The sequence below is a fragment of the Salvelinus fontinalis genome, chromosome 6 (genome assembly GCF_029448725.1).
Source record: "Salvelinus fontinalis isolate EN_2023a chromosome 6, ASM2944872v1, whole genome shotgun sequence".
Taxonomy (NCBI): Eukaryota; Metazoa; Chordata; class Actinopteri; order Salmoniformes; family Salmonidae; genus Salvelinus; species Salvelinus fontinalis.
The window spans coordinates 975,399-996,347 of NC_074670.1; the positions used below are offsets into that span (position 1 = coordinate 975,399).

Sequence of the window (20,949 nt, forward strand, 5' to 3'; positions counted from 1 at the left end):
GTTCCTTCCAGAAGGCAGCGTGAATCCACATCTGATCTAAACCACCTAGGCAGGTCTGGCCAGTCAGTAAACAGGACCACTCTGCAGCTTTAGAAGCAGGTATTATGCTGTTAGTATACATCCACTACTGTAAGGTTTGATACACATGGATGTTTTAGCGTTTGTTAGCCAAACTGCACCACTCCTTGTTCTTGTCAGTTTTGAAAGATCAAGACACACGGTTAATCATATTGGACCTCACTGCCATATGTTGCTCTGCTTGTCTTTCTCTCATAACACCTGGAAATATTTTAAATAGATGCTCAAAAACCTACACTCTTAGAAAAAGGGGTTCCTAAAAGGGTTCTTCAATGTCCCCATAGGAGAACCTTTTGGTTCCTGGTAGAACCCCTTTGGGTTCCATGTAGAACTCTTTCCACGGAAGATTCTATATGGAACCCATAAAGAGTTCTACCTGGAACCAAAAAGGGTTCTACCTGGAACCAAAAAAAGGTTCTCCTATGGGGACATTGAAGAACCCTTTAGGAACCCCTTTTTCTAAGAGTTTAGGTTTGAGCATCTATTTAAAATATTTCCAGGTGTTATTAGAGAAAGACAAGCAGAGCAACATATGGTAGGGAGGTCCAATATGATTAACATGTGTATGTGAACAATAACATTTGATTGATCAGAAAACTACAGACGGGTCATATAGGTCGCTGTAAATCATTTCCTGTATTAGTCATCTCAGGGATCCGACTCCAAAACGTCACAGAGAAACAATTTCCGGTATTGCTCACCACTAAACAGTCGACAGACATGAAATCATAAAATTACACTAAAAACTGTAGGTCATCACCAAATACTTGACAATAACAAGCCACGCGTTAAAAGTGGCGTAGTTGTCCTTTAATGTACAGTAAATATGCTCAGCTGTTAAGCTACCACAGCCATCACATGATGTCTTGAACTTAACTGGGACACGCAACCGGTTCTATCCTACATACACGCTGCGTCCCAAATGACAACCAGAACACAAGTGTGCAAAACATTAGGAACACCTTCCTAACAGCCTCAATTGGTTGGGGCATGGGACTCTACAAGGTGTCGAAAGCATTCCATGTTGACTTCAATGCTTCCCACAGTTGTGTCAAGTTGCCTGGATGTCCTTTGGGTGGTGGACCATTCTTGATACACACGGGAAACTGTTGAGCGTGAAAACCCCAGCAGCATTGAAGTTCTTGACGCGCCTGGTATCTACTACCACTCCCTGTTCAAAAGCACTTCAAGCTTTTGTCTTACCCATTCAGCCTTATTTTACCTTTATTTAAGGCAAGTCAGTTAAGAACAAATTCTTATTTACAATGACGGCCTAGGAACAGTGGGTTAACTGCCTTGTTCAGGGGCAGAATGACAGATGTTTACCTTGTCAGCTCGGGGATTCGATCTTGCAACCTTTCGGGTTACTAGTCCAACGCTCTAACCACTAGGCTACCTGCCGCCCCTCAATGACATACACAATCCATGTCTCAATTATCTTAACTCCTTCTTTAACCCGTCTCCTCCCCTTCATCTACACTGACTGAAGTGGATTTATGAAGATGACATCAATAAGGGATCATATCTTTCACTTGGTCAGTCTGTCATGGAAAGAGCAGGTGTTCCTAATGTTTTGTCCACTCGGTGTATTCCTATCTAGTGCCCTTAGAGCTCTGGTCAGAAGTAGTGCACTGTGTAGGGGATAGGGTGCCGTTTAGGGTGCCAACACTGTCTCCTGTGACGGTCAGACTGTCAGCTTTAGCCCTGCTAGCCCAACTGGCTCTGGTCCAATCACTGCAGATCAGCAGTGTGTGTGAGAATTCATAATAGCATTAGTTTGTATTAAAAACCTTTGCAATGTTTCTTTATGATTTCTTGGCCTACGTTTGTAAGAAGTTTCAAACCTGGTGTTGAAATGAATGCTGTTGTTCATCTTTGATTTTATGATAATAATTCACAAAGACAGACTATAGCCAAGTTATTCCTAAGAATCAGTAACACAGAATATATAAATCATTATCGACTTAGAATGGAGAGTGGAAAACAAAAAGTGTGCCGTATATATTAAAGGGAAAACAAGTGTCTGAATCACGCCAAGGTCTGAGCTCCATCCTTCAAAAACAATTATTTGTATTTCTTATCAACAGAAGAGTAAATAGAAGTTTGCAGCATTTTACCCGGCTGGTATCAAGATATAAAACTAAATCAGGCACAGCAGGATTACACTACTGAACGGTCCACAGAAAAGCCTGTCCACATTCAACTCCATTCAATTCCACTCCATTCTGTTCAATAAACTTGATTCATCCCAAGCGGGCAGTTAGACAGTGACAGTCATGAGTCAACCCATAACAGGATACATGGATACTGTACCACCCTGGGACAGGAGCCCTGCTCGCTGTACACTGTTAGATATACACTGTAGACTGTACTACCCTGGGACAGGAGCCCTGCTCGCTGTACACTGTTAAATATACACTGTGACTGTACTACCCTGGGACAGGAGCCCTGCTCGCTGTACACTGTTAAATATACACTGTAGACTGTACTACCCTGGGACAGGAGCCCTGCTCGCTGTACACTGTTAAATATACACTGTAGACTGTACCACCCTGGGACAGGAGCCCTGCTCGCTGTACACTGTTAAATATACACTGTAGACTGTACCACCCTGGGACAGGAGCCCTGCTCGCTGTACACTGTTAAATATACACTGTAGACTTCCCAATGTTTAATCACCACTGTAGACTTCCCAGCGTTTAATCACCACTGTGCACTGTAAGACTTCCCAGCGTGTAATCACCACTGTAGACTTCCCAGCGTTTAATCACCACTGTAGACTTCCCAGCGTTTAATCACCACTGTAGACTTCCCAGCGTTTAATCACCACTGTAGACTTCCCAGCGTGTAATCACCACTGTAGACTTCCCAGCGTTTAATCACCACTGTAGACTTCCCAGCGTTTAATCACCACTGTAGACTTGACAGCGTTTAATCACCACTGTAGACTTCCCAGCGTTTAATCACCACTGTAGACTTCCCAGCGTTTAATCACCACTGTAGACTTGACAGCGTTTAATCACCACTGTAGACTTCCCAGCGTTTAATCACCACTGTAGACTTCCCAGCGTTTAATCACCACTGTAGACTTCCCAGCGTTTAATCACCACTGTAGACTTCCCAACGTTTAATCACCACTGTAGACTTCCCAGCGTTTAATCACCACTGTAGACTTCCCAGCGTTTAATCACCACTGTAGACTTCCCAGCGTTTAATCACCACTGTAGACTTCCCAGCGTTTAATCACCACTGTAGACTTCCCAGCGTTTAATCACCACTGTAGACTTCCCAGCGTTTAATCACCACTGTAGACTTCCCAGCGTTTTATCACCACTGTAGACTTCCCAATGTTTAATCACCAATGTAGACTTCAATGTTTAATCACCAATGTAGACTTCAATGTTTAATCACCAATGTAGACTTCAATGTTTAATCACCAATGTAGACTTCAATGTTTAATCACCAATGTAGACTTCAATGTTTAATCACCAATGTAGACTTCAATGTTTAATCACCAATGTAGACTTCAATGTTTAATCACCAATGTAGACTTCAATGTTTAATCACCACTGTAGACTTCCCAGCGTTTAATCACCACTGTAGAATTCCCAGCGTTTAATCACCACTGTAGACTTCCCAGCGTTTAATCACCACTGTAGACTTCCCAGCGTTTAATCACCACTGTAGACTTCCCAGCGTTTAATCACCACTGTAGACTTCCCAGCGTTTAATCACCACTGTAGACTTCCCAATGTTTAATCACCACTGTAGACTTCCCAGCGTTTAATCACCACTGTAGACTTCCCAGCGTGTAATCACCACTGTAGACTTGACAACTCCTTCAAATGAGACAAGTGGAAACATTAAACTGCTTGTGAAGGAGGAAGCAGTCGCCACCATTAACACCACACAGGCCTGGGCTAAGGAGACCACCCTGCTTGTGAAGGAGGAAGCAGTCGCCACCATTAACACCACACAGGCCTGGGCTAAGGGCTGAGACCACCCTGCTTGTGAAGGAGGAAGCAGTCGCCACCATTAACACCACACAGGCCTGGGCTAAGGAGACCACCCTGCTTGTGAAGGAGGAAGCAGTCGCCACCATTAACACCACACAGGCCTGGGCTAAGGAGACCACCCTGCTTGTGAAGGAGGAAGCAGTCGCCACCATTAACACCACACAGGCCTGGGCTAAGGAGACCACCCTGCTTGTGAAGGAGGAAGCAGTCGCCACCATTAACACCACACAGGCCTGGGCTAAGGAGACCACCCTGCTTGTGAAGGAGGAAGCAGTCGCCACCATTAACACCACACAGGCCTGGGCTAAGGGCTGAGACCACCCTGCTTGTGAAGGAGGAAGCAGTCGCCACCATTAACACCACACAGGCCTGGGCTAAGGAGACCACCCTGCTTGTGAAGGAGGAAGCAGTCGCCACCATTAACACCACACAGGCCTGGGCTAAGGAGACCACCCTGCTTGTGAAGGAGGAAGCAGTCGCCACCATTAACACCACACAGGCCTGGGCTAAGGGCTGAGACCACCCTGCTTGTGAAGGAGGAAGCAGTCGCCACCATTAACACCACACAGGCCTGGGCTAAGGAGACCACCCTGCTTGTGAAGGAGGAAGCAGTCGCCACCATTAACACCACACAGGCCTGGGCTAAGGAGACCACCCTGCTTGTGAAGGAGGAAGCAGTCGCCACCATTAACACCACACAGGCCTGGGCTAAGGGCTGAGACCACCCTGCTTGTGAAGGAGGAAGCAGTCGCCACCATTAACACCACACAGGCCTGGGCTAAGGAGAACACCCTGCTTGTGAAGGAGGAAGCAGTCGCCACCATTAACACCACACAGGCCTGGGCTAAGGGCTGAGACCACCCTGCTTGTGAAGGAGGAAGCAGTCGCCACCATTAACACCACACAGGCCTGGGCTAAGGAGACCACCCTGCTTGTGAAGGAGGAAGCAGTCGCCACCATTAACACCACACAGGCCTGGGCTAAGGAGACCACCCTGCTTGTGAAGGAGGAAGCAGTCGCCACCATTAACACCACACAGGCCTGGGCTAAGGGCTGAGACCACCCTGCTTGTGAAGGAGGAAGCAGTCGCCACCATTAACACCACACAGGCCTGGGCTAAGGGCTGAGACCACCCTGCTTGTGAAGGAGGAAGCAGTCGCCACCATTAACACCACACAGGCCTGGGCTAAGGGCTGAGACCACCCTGCTTGTGAAGGAGGAAGCAGTCGCCACCATTAACACCACACAGGCCTGGGCTAAGGGCTGAGACCACCCTGCTTGTGAAGGAGGAAGCAGTCGCCACCATTAACACCACACAGGCCTGGGCTAAGGGCTGAGACCACCCTGCTTGTGAAGGAGGAAGCAGTCGCCACCATTAACACCACACAGGCCTGGGCTAAGGAGACCACCCTGCTTGTGAAGGAGGAAGCAGTCGCCACCATTAACACCACACAGGCCTGGGCTAAGGAGACCACCCTGCTTGTGAAGGAGGAAGCAGTCGCCACCATTAACACCACACAGGCCTGGGCTAAGGAGACCACCCTGCTTGTGAAGGAGGAAGCAGTCGCCACCATTAACACCACACAGGCCTGGGCTAAGGAGACCACCCTGCTTGTGAAGGAGGAAGCAGTCGCCACCATTAACACCACACAGGCCTGGGCTAAGGAGACCACCCTGCTTGTGAAGGAGGAAGCAGTCGCCACCATTAACACCACACAGGCCTGGGCTAAGGAGACCACCCTGCTTGTGAAGGAGGAAGCAGTCGCCACCATTAACACCACACAGGCCTGGGCTAAGGAGACCACCCTGCTTGTGAAGGAGGAAGCAGTCGCCACCATTAACACCACACAGGCCTGGGCTAAGGAGACCACCCTGCTTGTGAAGGAGGAAGCAGTCGCCACCATTAACACCACACAGGCCTGGGCTAAGGAGACCACCCTGCTTGTGAAGGAGGAAGCAGTCGCCACCATTAACACCACACAGGCCTGGGCTAAGGAGACCACCCTGCTTGTGAAGGAGGAAGCAGTCGCCACCATTAACACCACACAGGCCTGGGCTAAGGAGACCACCCTGCTTGTTGTGAGAAGGAAAGGTTTGCCTTGTTGATTCTCCAAAGTGTTCGTTCACCACCCTCTAAACACTATAGGCCCATTTACCAGGCAACCAGGAAGTAAAGTGTATCTTCACCCTGGTTGTTCAGTCAGGAAGACAACAGTCAGTCAAACAATGTGGTTAAATATCCCCTTGAGATTGTCCCCGTTGACTTATCCCGTTGTTTCCAGACTGGGCACAACAACAATACAACAGCTCTTCCTGTACTGGGAACTTGGGCTGGGATTCCAGGACACACACACATTGCACAGGTAGTTTGTAGCTGTGCTTGTTTGAATCGCGGCCCCAGTCTCTAGTCTGGTGAGTGTGAAGACTGAGGTGTAGCCTGCATACTTCCACTAAACCAGGCTGTGTGTCCCTCTACCATGGTGACTACATAAATACACCCTAACACTGGCCCTGCCTGTCTTCCTGTTACGCCACACACAGCTCAGGGAGAGGATGGCTCAACCACCACAGGAGCTGGAGCAGGAGCAGGAGCTGGCACAAAGAAGGTTTCTGTGGAGGGGGGCAGAGAGGCCAGCCCGAGGAGAGGGGGCAGGGAGGCCAGCCCGAGGAGAGGGGGCAGGGAGGCCAGCCCGAGGAGAGGGGGCAGGGAGGCCAGCCCGAGGAGAGGGGGCAGGGAGGCCAGCCCGAGGAGAGGGGGCAGGGAGGCCAGCCCGAGGAGAGGGGGCAGGGAGGCCAGCCCGAGGAGAGGGGGCAGGGAGGCCAGCATTAAAGAATAAACTAAGAGAGAGACATTCTTACTGCGTAGTCAGGTCGGTAGTAGCAGCCAATACAAGATGCCTGAGGGTGAATTTCAACATACCGCCTTCCAAACCTGTCGTAATGTTCATAACTAATCAACACACTGAACTACAACACTTTCTCTGAGCAACAGGGATAACCATAACAACGGTCTCTGTCATGAGTGGAGTATTTAAGTTGTCAGTTAACGCATTGTAACAAAGCATTTACTTTTTGCTCCTTTGCACAACAGTATCTCTACTTACACATTCATCATCTGCACATATATCACTCCAGTGTTTAATTGCTAAATTTTAATTATTTCGCCACTATGGCCTATTTATTGCCCTACCTCCCTAACCTTACTACATTTGCACACACTGTACATAGACTTTTCTATTGTGTTATTGACTGTACGTTTGTTTATTCCATGTGTAACTCTGTGTTGTTGTTTGTGTCGCACTGCTTTACTTTATCTTGACCAGGTCGCAGTTGTAAATGAGAACCTGTTCTCAACTGGCCTACCTGGTTAAATAAAGGTGATATATATATATTTATATTTACTGACAGTACAGAGAGAGCAGGAAAGGTCCATTCCATAGAAACCATCCTGAATGAATTACATTTGATACAGTCCAACTACAAAATGCATATCAAATCAAACAGCATGTTGCTATGGGCTATGCTGCTAGAATGTACTGTCTGCTAATGTCCTGGGGTCTAGTCTAGCAGTAATGCAGACAACTCCAGACCACTCATCCCCCTTGGCGACTGGGGTTTGATTTAGTGATATTATTCCTTTGACGAAATATCGTATCGTTTTGAAAATAATCGCACTATTATTTTTGTGCTAGTTGTCTGTAGCTGCACCAAAACTCCAGTATTTATCCTTCATAGCTAGTTGTCTGTAGCTGCACCAAAACTACAGTATTTATCCTTCATAGCTAGTTGTCTGTAGCTGCACCAAAACTACAGTATTTATCCTTCATAGCTAGTTGTCTGTAGCTGCACCAAAACCCCAGTATTTATCCTTCATAGCTAGTTGTCTGTAGCTGCACCAAAACTCCAGTATTTATCCTTCATAGCTAGTTGTCTGTAGCTGCACCAAAACCCCAGTATTTATCCTTCATAGCTAGTTGTCTGTAGCTGCACCAAAACTCCAGTATTTATCCTTCATAGCTAGTTCTCCATCTTTTTAAACAGGCAGAATATTTGTTTTCAGCACTTTTATGTCCATGACTGATCAAAACTTGTTTTCTCATGAGAGAGAGAGTGAGAGAAAGAAAAAGAGAGAGATGACTGTAGCTGGCAGAGTGACTGAACAAGATCTATCTGGTTGAGGAGGGTGTTTCTATGGAAACTATTAGGCTCTAACCACTCTCGCCTGCCTGCTGAACAACACCGTGTACTAGACTGGTAACAACAACACAAACAGGATGCCTACCCCCTAAACATTATACTGCTCAGAACATATTTCATTGATTGTATATAACGAGTCAGCACTCACTGTAATGAGTAAAAGCTTTTTACTTGGTTTTTCCTCTGGATATAATTTCTCTCTCCATCAACATTGGTAAACAAATATATTATCACTTGAAAAGAGAACCTACTTTTCATATATCCGTTGTCCCCTCATGAAGACCTTGGCTTCGTTGTCCAGCGGAAACGTCCCGTCATCTTTCCGGAAGCGATAGAACAGCTTCATGTCTTTGAACTCCTTGTGCTCGTCACAAACTGCAACACAAAAAGAGGAACAATGTTTGTTTACATTTGGCGAACTGATAATTGCGTCATATTTTCCCCCACACACACACTAACAGCCCACTAAACAGAGCTGAGTTAGCTAACTGCTAATGGCCTCTTCTCCCCCCCCCACACTAACAGCCCACTAAACAGAGCTGAGTTAGCTAACTGCTAATGGCCTCTTCTTCCCCCCCCCCCCCCACACTAACAGCCCACTAAACAGAGCTGAGTTAGCTAACTGCTAATGGCCTCTTCTCCCCCCCCCACACTAACAGCCCACTAAACAGAGCTGAGTTAGCTAACTGCTAATGGCCTCTTCTTCCCCCCCCCCCCCACACTAACAGCCCACTAAACAGAGCTGAGTTAGCTAACTGCTAATGGCCTCTTCTCCCCCCCCCACACTAACAGCCCACGAAACAGAGCTGAGTTATCTAACTGCTAATGGCATCATCTTCCCCCCCCCCCCCACACTAACAGCCCACGAAACAGAGCTGAGTTATCTAACTGCTAATGGCCTCTTCTCCCCCCCCCCCACACTAACAGCCCACTAAACAGAGCTGAGTTAGCTAACTGCTAATGGCCTCTTCTTCCCCCCCCCCCCCCCACACTAACAGCCCACTAAACAGAGCTGAGTTAGCTAACTGCTAATGGCCTCTTCTTCCCCCCCCCCCCCCCCACACTAACAGCCCACTAAACAGAGCTGAGTTATCTAACTGCTAATGGCCTCTTCTTCTCCCCCCCCCCACACTAACAGCCCACGAAACAGAGCTGAGTTATCTAACTGCTAATGGCCTCTTCTCCCCCCCCCCACACTAACAGCCCACTAAACAGAGCTGAGTTAGCTAACTGCTAATGGCATCATCTTTTCCCCCACACTAACAGCCCACTAAACAGAGCTGAGTTATCTAACTGCTAATGGCATCATCTTTTCCCCCACACTAACAGCCCACTAAACAGAGCTGAGTTTACCCGAAAGCTTCGTAGTTAATAATGCCATTACATTTCTCGACAGCCCAGCGCCAGTCAATCCTCTGAAGTGAACGAAATTTGCCAAATGAAGCACTTTGCTGTTCTTTGAGTGGTGAGGTCTGAGTTTAAAGTGTTATGTTAGCTACTCCGCTTTCTGTCAAGGATACACAGTGTGTAGCTTCTGTCTGATGACCTATGAGTTTCCAGAAAGCGGAGTAGCCAACATAACCCTTTACACTCAGATGTAGCCTAGTACAACAATGTCTTATTGAAGGTTAATATGAATACAGTATATATATTGACCTTCAACAAGACATTGTTATACTAGGCTACATCCGAACAGGCTGAGAGAAAGACAACCAACAGCACTAGAGAGAGACAGAGGATTCGTCTCGTCACATTAAAAATGGAAGAACATTAGGTACTAAACAAAACAACAACAAAACATTTGAAACAGGCAGGGACTATCTGCATACAGAAAAACAAAACAAAAAACCTGATGCAAAACATTTTCTGTTGAGTGCCCTAATGAATGACAACCAGATAGAAGTCATGTCAGAAGGCTGTAGAGAAGCAGGTTTGTAGAAGTCATGTCAGAAGGCTGTAGAGAAGCAGGTTTGTAGAAGTCATGTCAGAAGGCTGTAGAGAAGCAGGTTTGTAGAAGTCATGTCAGAAGGCTGTAGAGAAGCAGGTTTGTAGAAGTCATGTCAGAAGGCTGTAGAGAAGCAGGTTTGTAGAAGTCATGTCAGGAGGCTGTAGAGAAGCAGGTTTGTAGAAGTCATGTCAGAAGGCTGTAGAGAAGCAGGTTTGTAGAAGTCATGTCAGGAGGCTGTAGAGAAGCAGGTTTGTAGAAGTCATGTCAGAAGGCTGTAGAGAAGCAGGTTTGTTATTGTTATTTTACTGCTGCTCTTTAATTACTTGTTACTTTTATTTCTTATTCTTATCCGTATATATTTTTTTAAACTGCATTGTTGGTTAGGGGCTCTTAAGTAAGCATTTCACTGTAAGGTCTACCTGTTGTATTCGATGCATGTGACTAATAACATTTTATTTGAAGACTGTAGAGAAGCAGGATCTGGCTGTTCCCAGAAAACCCCAAGCTCAGAGGAGTATTAATTAGGGCACACCATAACAAAACGCTTAGCAATGGAAAACGAAAAATTAGTGTTTCTTATTGGACAGGTCCAGGAAATCTCTCCCCGTTTCAGTCCGTTTCCTTCCATTTGGCTCCTAATGAACACAGCCCAGACGTGGCTGGTCATGTCAGAAGGCCCTACCGTGATGGATGATGCTCTGATCCAGGAGTTTCTGCATGATCCTGATGGCCGTGTCTCTGTCGGACGCCTCCTTGTGCTCCAGCAGCCAGTCGATCAGCTCCTTGGCCACAAAGCAGTTGGGATACGTCCTCAGGTGATGCCTGCGGTCCTTAACCACCTTCCCTTCATGGAGACGCAGCCTGTGGAACGAACAACACAACGTCAGGCTATTGACAAACTGTAGCCTCTCCCCCTCTCTCTCTCTCTCCGTCATGTGTTGTAGCTACAGTACACTTGTTCAGGAAAAGATAAGTCCTACAGCTAGTAATGTAGACTATTGTTACATCGTCTGTGGAACACAACGTCAAGCTATTGACATACAGTAGTGTAGCTTCTAACTCTCTCCGTCATGTGTTGTAACTGTATCTACACAATTATGTAGCCTAGTGACATACCTCTCGCCCTCTCAATTCAAGGGGCTTTATTAGCATGGAAAACATGTGTTAACGTTGCCAAAGCAAGTGAAATAGATAATATACAAAAGTGAAATAAACAATAAACATTACATTCACAGAAGTTCCAAAAGAATAAAGACATTACAAATATCATATTATGTACACACACACACACTCTCCCCCTCTCCCTCTCTCTCTCTTTCCTGTAGTCTCTTATAACACAGCTTTAGCGGTTAGGTCTCTGGTCTGTACTCCATGTTCTCTCAGGAAGGACATGCATGTACCTGTATTGTGTATTCATATCACATGTTCCAGTTTCTTGGTGGTTGTCTCCAAGAGGAAGTGACAACAAACAGTGTGGTGCACATTGGTGACCTCTGAACTGTGGTTATGTTAGACAGCATGCTGTTGTGTAACTGACTGACTCACAGTATAGGCTGTTATTTTTCCTTTTGTTGAAGTCAATAAGCTACACTTGTTTTATATCCTTCATGTTAAATTGTTGATTTGAAGTTCTGTAACGAGGATATTCAGAGCATTCTGCTTGTGAGTGCAGTGTGTGTGGATTATCAATGTGTTATGAAGCCTCAGTGTAACCTAGTAGGTTTTGCTCCTCAGATAGTGTTAGCGGGTAGGACATCTGTCAGTACTGCGTTTGACAGGTCTGAGGAGGATGTGTACGGATGAATTAGGATTGTGTTATGTTTCCTTATGTAGGTACAGTGCTAGTCATAAGTTTGGATACACCTACTCATTTCAGGGTTTTTATTTTTACTATTTTCTACATTTGTAGAATAATAGTGAAGACATCAAAACTATGAAATAACACATATGGAAGTATATAGTAAGCAACAACAAAAAAGAAGTGTTAAATCAAAATACATTTGATATTCTTCAAATTAGCCACCCTTTGCCTTGATGACAGCATTGCACACTGTGGGCATTCTCTCCAGGTGGTCACCTGGAATGCATTTCAATTAACAGGTGTGCCTTGTTAAAAGTTCAATTGTGTTGTTTCTTTCATTCTTACTGCGTTTGAGCCAATCAGTTGTGTTGTGACAGGGTAGGGGTGGTATACAGAAGATAGCCCTATTTGGTAAAAGACCAAGTACATATTATGGCAAGAACAGCTCAAATAAGCAAAGAGAAATGACAGACCATCATTACTTTAAGACATGAAGGTCAGACAATTTCAAGAACTTTGAAAGTTTCTTCAAGTGCAGTCGCAAAAACCATCAAGCGCTATGATGAAACTGGCTCTCATGAGGACCGCCACAGGAATGGAAGACCCAGAGTTACCTCTGCTGCTGAGGATGAGTTCATTAGAGTTACCAGCCTCAGAAATTGCAGCCCAAATAAATGCTTCTGAGTTCAAGTAACAGACACATCAACTGTTCAGAGGAGCCTTCATGGTCGAATTTCTGCAAAAAAAAAACACTACTAAAGGACACCAATAATAATAAGATAATTGCTTGGACCAAGAAACACGAACACTGGACATTAGACCGGTGGAAATCTGTCCTTTGGTTCCAACCACTGTGTCATTATGAGATGCAGAGTAGGTGAACAGATGATCTCTGAATGTGTATTTCCCACCGTGAAGCATGGAGGTGTGATGGTGCCTTCCTGGTGACACTGTCTGATTTATTTAGAATTTAAGACACACTTAACCAGCATGGCTACCACAGCATTCTGCAGTGATACACCATCCCATCTGGGTTGGGCTTAGTGGGACTATCATTTGTTTTACAATAGGACAACGACCAAACACACCTCCAGGTTGTGTAAGGGCTATTTGAACAAGAAACAGAGTGATGGAGTGCTCCATCAGATGACCTGGCCTCCACAATCACCCGACCTCAACCAAATTGAGATGGTTTGGGATGAGTTGGACCGCAGCGTGAAGGAAAAGCAGCCAACAAGTGCTCAGCATTTGTGGGAACTCCTTCAAGACTGTTGGAAAAGCATTCCAGGTGAAGCTGGTTAAGAGAATGCCAAGAGTGTGAAAAGCTGTCTTCAAGGCAAAGGGTGGCTAATTTGAAGAACCTAAAATATAAAATATATTTTTATTTGTTTAACACTTTTTTGGTTACTACATGATTCCATATGTGTTATTTCATAGTTTTGATGTCTTGAAAATAGTACAAATAAAAAAAAACTTGAATGAGTAGGTGTTTTTAAACTTTTGAATGGTACTGTATACTGTTTGTATGCCCTAAAGTAGACAGGTCTGAGGAGGACGGACAGAGGAATTCAAGTAGACAGGTCTGAGGAGGACGGACAGAGGGATAAAGTAGACAGGTCTGAGGAGGACGGACAGAGGGATAAAGTAGACAGGTCTGAGGAGGATGGACAGAGGGTTTCAAGTAGACAGGTCTGAGGAGGATGAAGAGATTTAGAATTTCTTATGTAGGTGCTGCCCTTCCAATAAAATTTGACAGGTGTCCTCATTGCAAATTAACTAACTGAAACATTAAAACGAACGATTAATCCGTTTTTTTTAAACTGACACCACAGTATGTATAAGGGGCTGTTATGTAGGTGGTGCATGTCATATAAATCAGTCAGGTCTGAATGATTAACCATGTTTTTAACTGACACCACAGTATGTATAAGGGGCTGTTATGTAGGTGGTGCACGTCATATAAATCAGTCGGGTCTGAGTGATCTGGAGTGTCTATCCAGGTCATTAAATGCACAGTTGAATAAATGTCCCAGGCCTCAGCAGACAGACAGAACAACAACTCTTTACACACTCTGGGTTCCTGGTGTATTCTGGCTCCTCTTTCAGTACGAAGATGACGACAGACAGACAGATGTGCAACTAAATCGAGCAGGAGAATCGAGGTTGAGGCAGACAAGACAAAACGCATTGATTGGCCAACGAAAGGGAGTCAAGATGTCGAAATGAATGATCCTTTAACCTTAACAAGGACACTGTCTCAAAGTGTACCTACAGTACACGTTCATAGCGGAGTAACGGAGATGTTATGTAGCCTCTTGGACTAGTCAGTGAGAGTGACCCTGAACAACACTACAACTACTAGACGGCAGATTAGTTAAAGAACAACTAGGAATAAAAGGCATCTTCTCAAGACGTGTCCTGAATAGCCCTTGTGTTTATCGGGGTGATTCACTATAATGTTAAATGGAGAACGTTAACAAGAACAGCCATTGTTCATTACAGCTCCTCCTCTGGGTCTCTGTAGAATCTACTACTGTCTAGTGTCTCCTGGATTAGAGGTCTCTGTAGAATCTACTACTGTCTAGCATCTCCTGGATTAGAGGTCTCTGTAGAATCTACTACTGTCTCCTGGATTAGAGGTCTCTGTAGAATCTACTACTGTCTAGTGTCTCCTGGATTAGAGGTCTCTGTAGAATCTACTACTGTCTAGTGTCTCCTGGATTAGAGGTCTCTGTAGAATCTACTACTGTCTAGTGTCTCCTGGATTAGAGGTCTCTGTAGAATCTACTACTGTCTAGCGTCTCCTGGATTAGAGGTCTCTCTAGAATCTACTACTGTCTAGTGTCTCCTGGATTAGAGGTCTCTGTAGAATCTACTACTGTCTAGCGTCTCCTGGATTAGAGGTCTCTCTAGAATCTACTACTGTCTAGCGTCTCCTGGATTAGAGGTCTCTGTAGAATCTACTACTGTCTAGCGTCTCCTGGATTAGAGGTCTCTCTAGAATCTACTACTGTCTACTGTCTCCTGGATTAGAGGTCTCTGTAGAATCTACTACTGTCTAGCGTCTCCTGGATTAGAGGTCTCTGTAGAATCTACTACTGTCTACTGTCTCCTGGATTAGAGGTCTCTGTAGAATCTACTACTGTCTAGCGTCTCCTGGATTAGAGGTCTCTGTAGAATCTACTACTGTCTAGCGTCTCCTGGATTAGAGGTCTCTGTAGAATCTACTACTGTCTAGCGTCTCCTGGATTAGAGGTCTCTGTAGAATCTACTACTGTCTAGTGTCTCCTGGATTAGAGGTCTCTGTAGAATCTACTACTGTCTCCTGGATTAGAGGTCTCTGTAGAATCTACTACTGTCTAGTGTCTCCTGGATTAGAGGTCTCTGTAGAATCTACTACTGTCTAGTGTCTCCTGGATTAGAGGTCTCTGTAGAATCTACTACTGTCTAGTGTCTCCTGGATTAGAGGTCTCTGTAGAATCTACTACTGTCTAGCGTCTCCTGGATTAGAGGTCTCTGTAGAATCTACTACTGTCCAGCGTCTCCTGGATTAGATTTGGCAGCTCAGTCCGAGCCTCGAGGCCCTATAGGGCTCTTGTCAAAGTAGTGCTCTATGTTGCGAGTAACCTAAACCCACAGGGCAACCCGCCATGAATCCACACGGCTTGGTTTCCTCACTATAATTATAAAGGCAGGGGTCAAAATACCACTAAAACCCTACAGAATTGAAGGACGCATAGGCTTACATCCTGTTATAATGTTTAGATTTTTATTTATTTAACTAGGCAAGTCAGTTAAGAACAAATTCTTATTTACAATGACGGCCTAGGAACAGTGGGTTAACTGCCTTGTCCAGGGGCAGAATGACAGATTTTTACCTTGTCAGCTCAGGGATTCGATCTAGAAACCTTTCGGTTACTGGCCCAACGCTCTGACCGCTAGGCTACCTGCTAGTCCAACGCTCTGACCGCTAGGCTACCTGCTAGTCCAACGCTCTGACCGCTAGGCTACCCGCTAGTCCAACGCTCTGACCGCTAGGCTACCCGCTAGTCCAACGCTCTGACCGCTAGGCTACCTGCTAGTCCAACGCTCTGACCGCTAGGCTACCTGCTAGTCCAACGCTCTGACCGCTAGGCTACCTGCTAGTCCAACGCTCTGACCGCTAGGCTACCTGCTAGTCCAACGCTCTGACCGCTAGGCTACCTGCTAGTCCAACGCTCTGACCGCTAGGCTACCTGCTAGTCCAACGCTCTGACCGCTAGGCTACCTGCTAGTCCAACGCTCTGACCGCTAGGCTACCTGCTAGTCCAACGCTCTGACCGCTAGGCTACCCGCTAGTCCAACGCTCTGACCGCTAGGCTACCTGCTAGTCCAACGCTCTGACCGCTAGGCTACCTGCTAGCCCAACGCTCTGACCGCTAGGCTACCTGCTAGTCCAACGCTCTGACCGCTAGGCTACCCGCTAGTCCAACGCTCTGACCGCTAGGCTACCTGCCGATTAGCTACGAGCTAATCTTCAGCACAACAGCATGTCTTGTACTCTTGTTCAACTGGGCCAAAAGGAGGCAGGTGCACCATGTTCAGCTGTGACCAATTACTCCAGGCAGCGCTGCTAGTGCTAGCCAGTAGCCAGCAACATCTGTGTCGGCATGTCTAAGACAGGGCACCCTATTCCCATACACTAGAAAGGCAACAGGGGGCCATTTGGGAGGCAGACATAGTCTATCCCCAGATGACCTCTAGTCAATGAGATGATTTAGAGACACAAGTCTGCCTGTTCTTAGTTACATTAAGCATGTGGTCATTACTTTGTTGGGAGAAAAACATGCCAACTAGACCAGACTAGTACTGTGTCATGCTGTGGCAGGTTAAAAGACATGCCAACTAGACTAGTACTGTGTCATGCTGTGGCAGGTTATAATACATGCCAACTAGCCCAGACTAGTACTGTGCCATGCTGTGGCAGGTTAAAAGACATGCCAACTAGACCAGACTAGTACTGTGCCATGCTGTGGCAGGTTAAAGTACATGCCAACCAGACTAGTACTGTGCCATGCTGTGGCAGGTTATAATACATGCCTACTAGACCAGACTAGTACTGTGCCATGCTGTGGCAGGTTAAAATACATGCCTACTAGACCAGACCAGTACTGTGCCATGCTGTGGCAGGTTATAATACATGCCAACTAGACCAGACTAGTACTGTGCCATGCTGTGGCAGGTTAAAATACATGCCTACTAGACCAGACTAGTACTGTGCCATGCTGTGGCAGGTTATAATACATGCCTACTAGACCAGACTAGTACTGTGCCATGCTGTGGCAGGTTAAAATACATGCCTACTAGACCAGACTAGTACTGTGCCATGCTGTGGCAGGTTAAAATACATGCCAACTAGACCAGACTAGTACTGTGCCATGCTGTGGCAGGTTATAATACATGCCTACTAGACCAGACTAGTACTGTGCCATGCTGGGGCAGGTTAAAATACATGCCAACTAGACCAGACTAGTACTGTGCCATGCTGTGGCAGGTTAAAAGACATGCCAACTATGCCAACTAGACCAGACTAGTACTGTGCCATGCTGTGGCAGGTTAAAGTACATGCCAACCAGACTAGTACTGTGCCATGCTGTGGCAGGTTATAATACATGCCTACTAGACCAGACTAGTACTGTGCCATGCTGTGGCAGGTTAAAATACATGCCTACTAGACCAGACTAGTACTGTGCCATGCTGTGGCAGGTTATAATACATGCCAACTAGCCCAGACTAGTACTGTGCCATGCTGTGGCAGGTTAAAAGACATGCCAACTATGCCAACTAGACCAGACTAGTACTGTGCCATGCTGTGGCAGGTTATAATACATGCCAACCAGACCAGACTAGTACTGTGCCATGCTGTGGCAGGTTATAATACATGCCAACCAGACCAGACTAGTACTGTGCCATGCTGTGGCAGGTTAAAAGTAGGGCCGGGGAGAATACTCGTTAGTATCGCGGCAAGGAAACATAACAAAGCGGATTTAACTTCTTTAGGAAAACATTACGTTGTCATTCAGAGACACGTATTTATTTTCAAAGTTACAGCACACAATATTTTACACACAGCAGGTTTTTAAAAGCACCAAAGAGTTTGGTTCACTGGACGTGCTACCTGTCCCAGACCTGCTGTTTTCAACTCTCTAGAGACAGCAGGAGCGGTAGAGATACTGTTAATGATCGGCTATGAAAAGCCAACTGACATTTACTCCTGAGGTTCTGACTTGCTGCACCCTCGACAACTACTGTGATTATTATTATTTGACCATGCTGGTCATTTATGACCATTTGAACATCTTGGCCATGTTCTGTTATAATCTCCACCCGGCACAGCCAGAAGAGGACTGGCCACCCCTCATAGCCTGGTTCCTCTCTAGGTTTTGTCCTTTCTAGGGAGTTTTTCCTAGCCACCGTGCTTCTACACCTGCATTGCTTGCTGTTTGGGGTTTTAGGCTGGGTTTCTGTACAGCCCTTTGAGATATCAGCTGATGTAAGAATGGCTTTATAAATACATTTGATTTGATCTGCTTCCTGTTTTCATTTTCGCCATAGAAAAAAAAAATGCGATACTGATATGATCACAGCCCTAGATAAGTGTGACAATTTTAGAGCGGGTCAAAGATGAACCGTGATAGGGAACACTGACATTGAGTTTATTGACTGGCCCATGTGATTTGACCATGATGAAGTTAAAGATCTGTAAACACACAGCAACCCCCCCCCCCCCCCCCCCCCACACACACACACACATCCTGACAGGTGATAAAACGTTTCAATGACAATTATAATGAGTCATTTCACTGACGTTTACACTCACCGCTGTCCCTTACTGCTCTCTCAATCATGCTTTTTATGGCACCACTAATATGGGCAACGGGTGTGTGTGGGTGTTTGAGTGTGTGTGTGGGTGTGTGTGTTCTGTTGTTCCACAAATAGCAAGTGTTACTTCTCTTCCACTAAAACAAGCAGCAGTGATCTTCCGATTAACACCACAAAGAATGAATTGCTTTCAGTTACACAATGCAAAAAAAACTTTCACATTTAAAATAATCACACTGTGTGCACTAGGCCAGTACAACGCAATACACATTGGCATTGCAGAAAAGGTATTGTATTTGTGCGTTGGTTTGAATGGGTACAATTCACGCCTTTGTTTGAAAAGCCGCAACACAGTTTGAACAGGATCATTACAGAGCTCTCAGCTCGAGCCAGCCACTCCTACCTCAACTGCTCTCCGGTGACGAGAACCTCGGCCATGCGCTCGAGCTCCGCAGCCTTCTTCTGCATTGTATTCCCGATACCATCCATCGCTTTACAACTGTTAAAATAACGGGAAAATGATCAGCACCGTAAATACTGTACACAAGCCAAAGGCATCATAGCCTGTGAAAACGAGCTAAGGTACACCATACATAGCTGCCTATCCTTATGTCATTGACAAGCCGTCCGAATAGATCAACTGTATTCTGTCCGAATGACTGTAGCTATACTGTGGCAGTGTCATAACTGTGACGTAACCAGTCATTTGTATATAAAAAAAAGATTTGCAGAAAATCAACAGCACAATCTATTGAAATAAACGGGATAGTTTAGATAACGTTAGCTCACAGTGCAATCATATCCTCCATGATCACAGGTAAAGCACCCCTGCTGTGGGCCATCTGACACACATGTGCTGATCATTACTTGCACATTTAAATGCATAACATTTTTTAAAGAATTGACCTTGCAACCACCATGGATGAAAAATAGCTGATTTATTGTTCCTCGAGATCAAGTTGTCCTAGATTTGTAAACCAGCAGCATAATCTGAGAAATGCATTTCAAAAAAACAAGTTTCACACAGTGAAAAATGGACAGAAGCTATCTATAGCTATGCAAGAGGGGACACTAGCTTGATGTTTAACTTCTTTTGTATTCTAAAAATGTAACTGGTCCGCTACCCATCTAAACGTATCCATATTGTTTTCTCGTCGGTAAAGCTTCATTCAACGAACAGCGATTCCTTGTGAAATGTGCCTAGATTTCTTCAGTAGTAATGAGCTCCACTCGCACCTCTGCCTCTGTTTACTTCGCGATCCTACCATGAACAACACGTTGAATTCGTGCAGTGTTGCCGACTTTTTTCGGCGATTACTGCTATTGGCTCCTTGATTTGTCGCTAGACGACGCTAGATTACGTTTTACCGTTTCCGCGACGACGTCACAACACGATTTTGCCTTGATGCGGTAAAACTGCGGTCCCCACGTCGCGTTTTCGCCCACCGCACGTTGTGCTTCTCTGATTATTGCCGCGTTCACGTATTAGTTGGAACAAAGAAACTCGGAAATGTCCGACTTGCCACAAAGTTGTAGTTATACACGCGTGCAACCAGGAAATATCAGAGTTTCCTCGTTTCAACTAGTACGTGAACGCAGCATGTGCGTGCGTCGTTGATGTGATTTCTGTTGCAGACAGCTTCTCCCACTGTTGTTTGCGGCAGAATTGAGTGGGAAAAGTCGCTAAATGCTATCAAAATCATAGAAACCCTCTAAGTCAAAACCCCAAAGGCAGCCTGAAAAAGAAAATCTGAATTTGTCGCTAAAATCTTTTACCAATAAAAGTCGCTGGAGGGGTCTGAAAACTCGCTTAATATAGCGACAAAGTTGCTAAATTGGCAACGCTCAAGACAAGTGGGCACTGTGGAAGTAAACCAAGAAGGCGCGATATATGCAAATGTTACAGACTCGGATACGTGGACTAGTCTCTAACCAACAAACTGCACTCACTCGGTGTGCTAAGCGAGCTAAATCAAGCGCATCGCCCCGGGCGCTATGGTTAGGTTCAGTGACCGTAGATGAAGGTTGGGTTCCAGCTGATCATTTCC

The 20,949-nt window shown here is 45.7% G+C and overlaps 1 protein-coding gene across 5 annotated transcripts in view; it reads right to left on the reverse strand.

The window, feature by feature from the left end:
- Positions 1 to 20,942, reverse strand: part of LOC129856839 (DEP domain-containing mTOR-interacting protein-like) — a 108,164-nt gene extending 87,222 nt beyond the window's left edge. For 2 of the 5 annotated variants that reach the window (XM_055924552.1, XM_055924551.1), the window contains exons 1-4: positions 19,691 to 19,725; positions 19,305 to 19,400; positions 10,922 to 11,100; positions 8,543 to 8,666 (exon numbers count right to left, since the gene is read on the reverse strand). In XM_055924552.1, the coding sequence (XP_055780527.1) occupies positions 8,543 to 8,666; positions 10,922 to 11,100; positions 19,305 to 19,400; positions 19,691 to 19,710 (419 nt within the window). In that variant the 5' untranslated portion in view covers positions 19,711 to 19,725. Of the gene's footprint in view, positions 1 to 8,542; positions 8,667 to 10,921; positions 11,101 to 19,304; positions 19,401 to 19,690; positions 19,726 to 19,807; positions 19,892 to 20,025; positions 20,222 to 20,851 lie in introns of those variants that run through there. The other 3 variants (XM_055924553.1, XM_055924555.1, XM_055924554.1) reach the window with 3 other exon arrangements.
- Between the last annotated feature and the right edge of the window lie 7 nt (positions 20,943 to 20,949).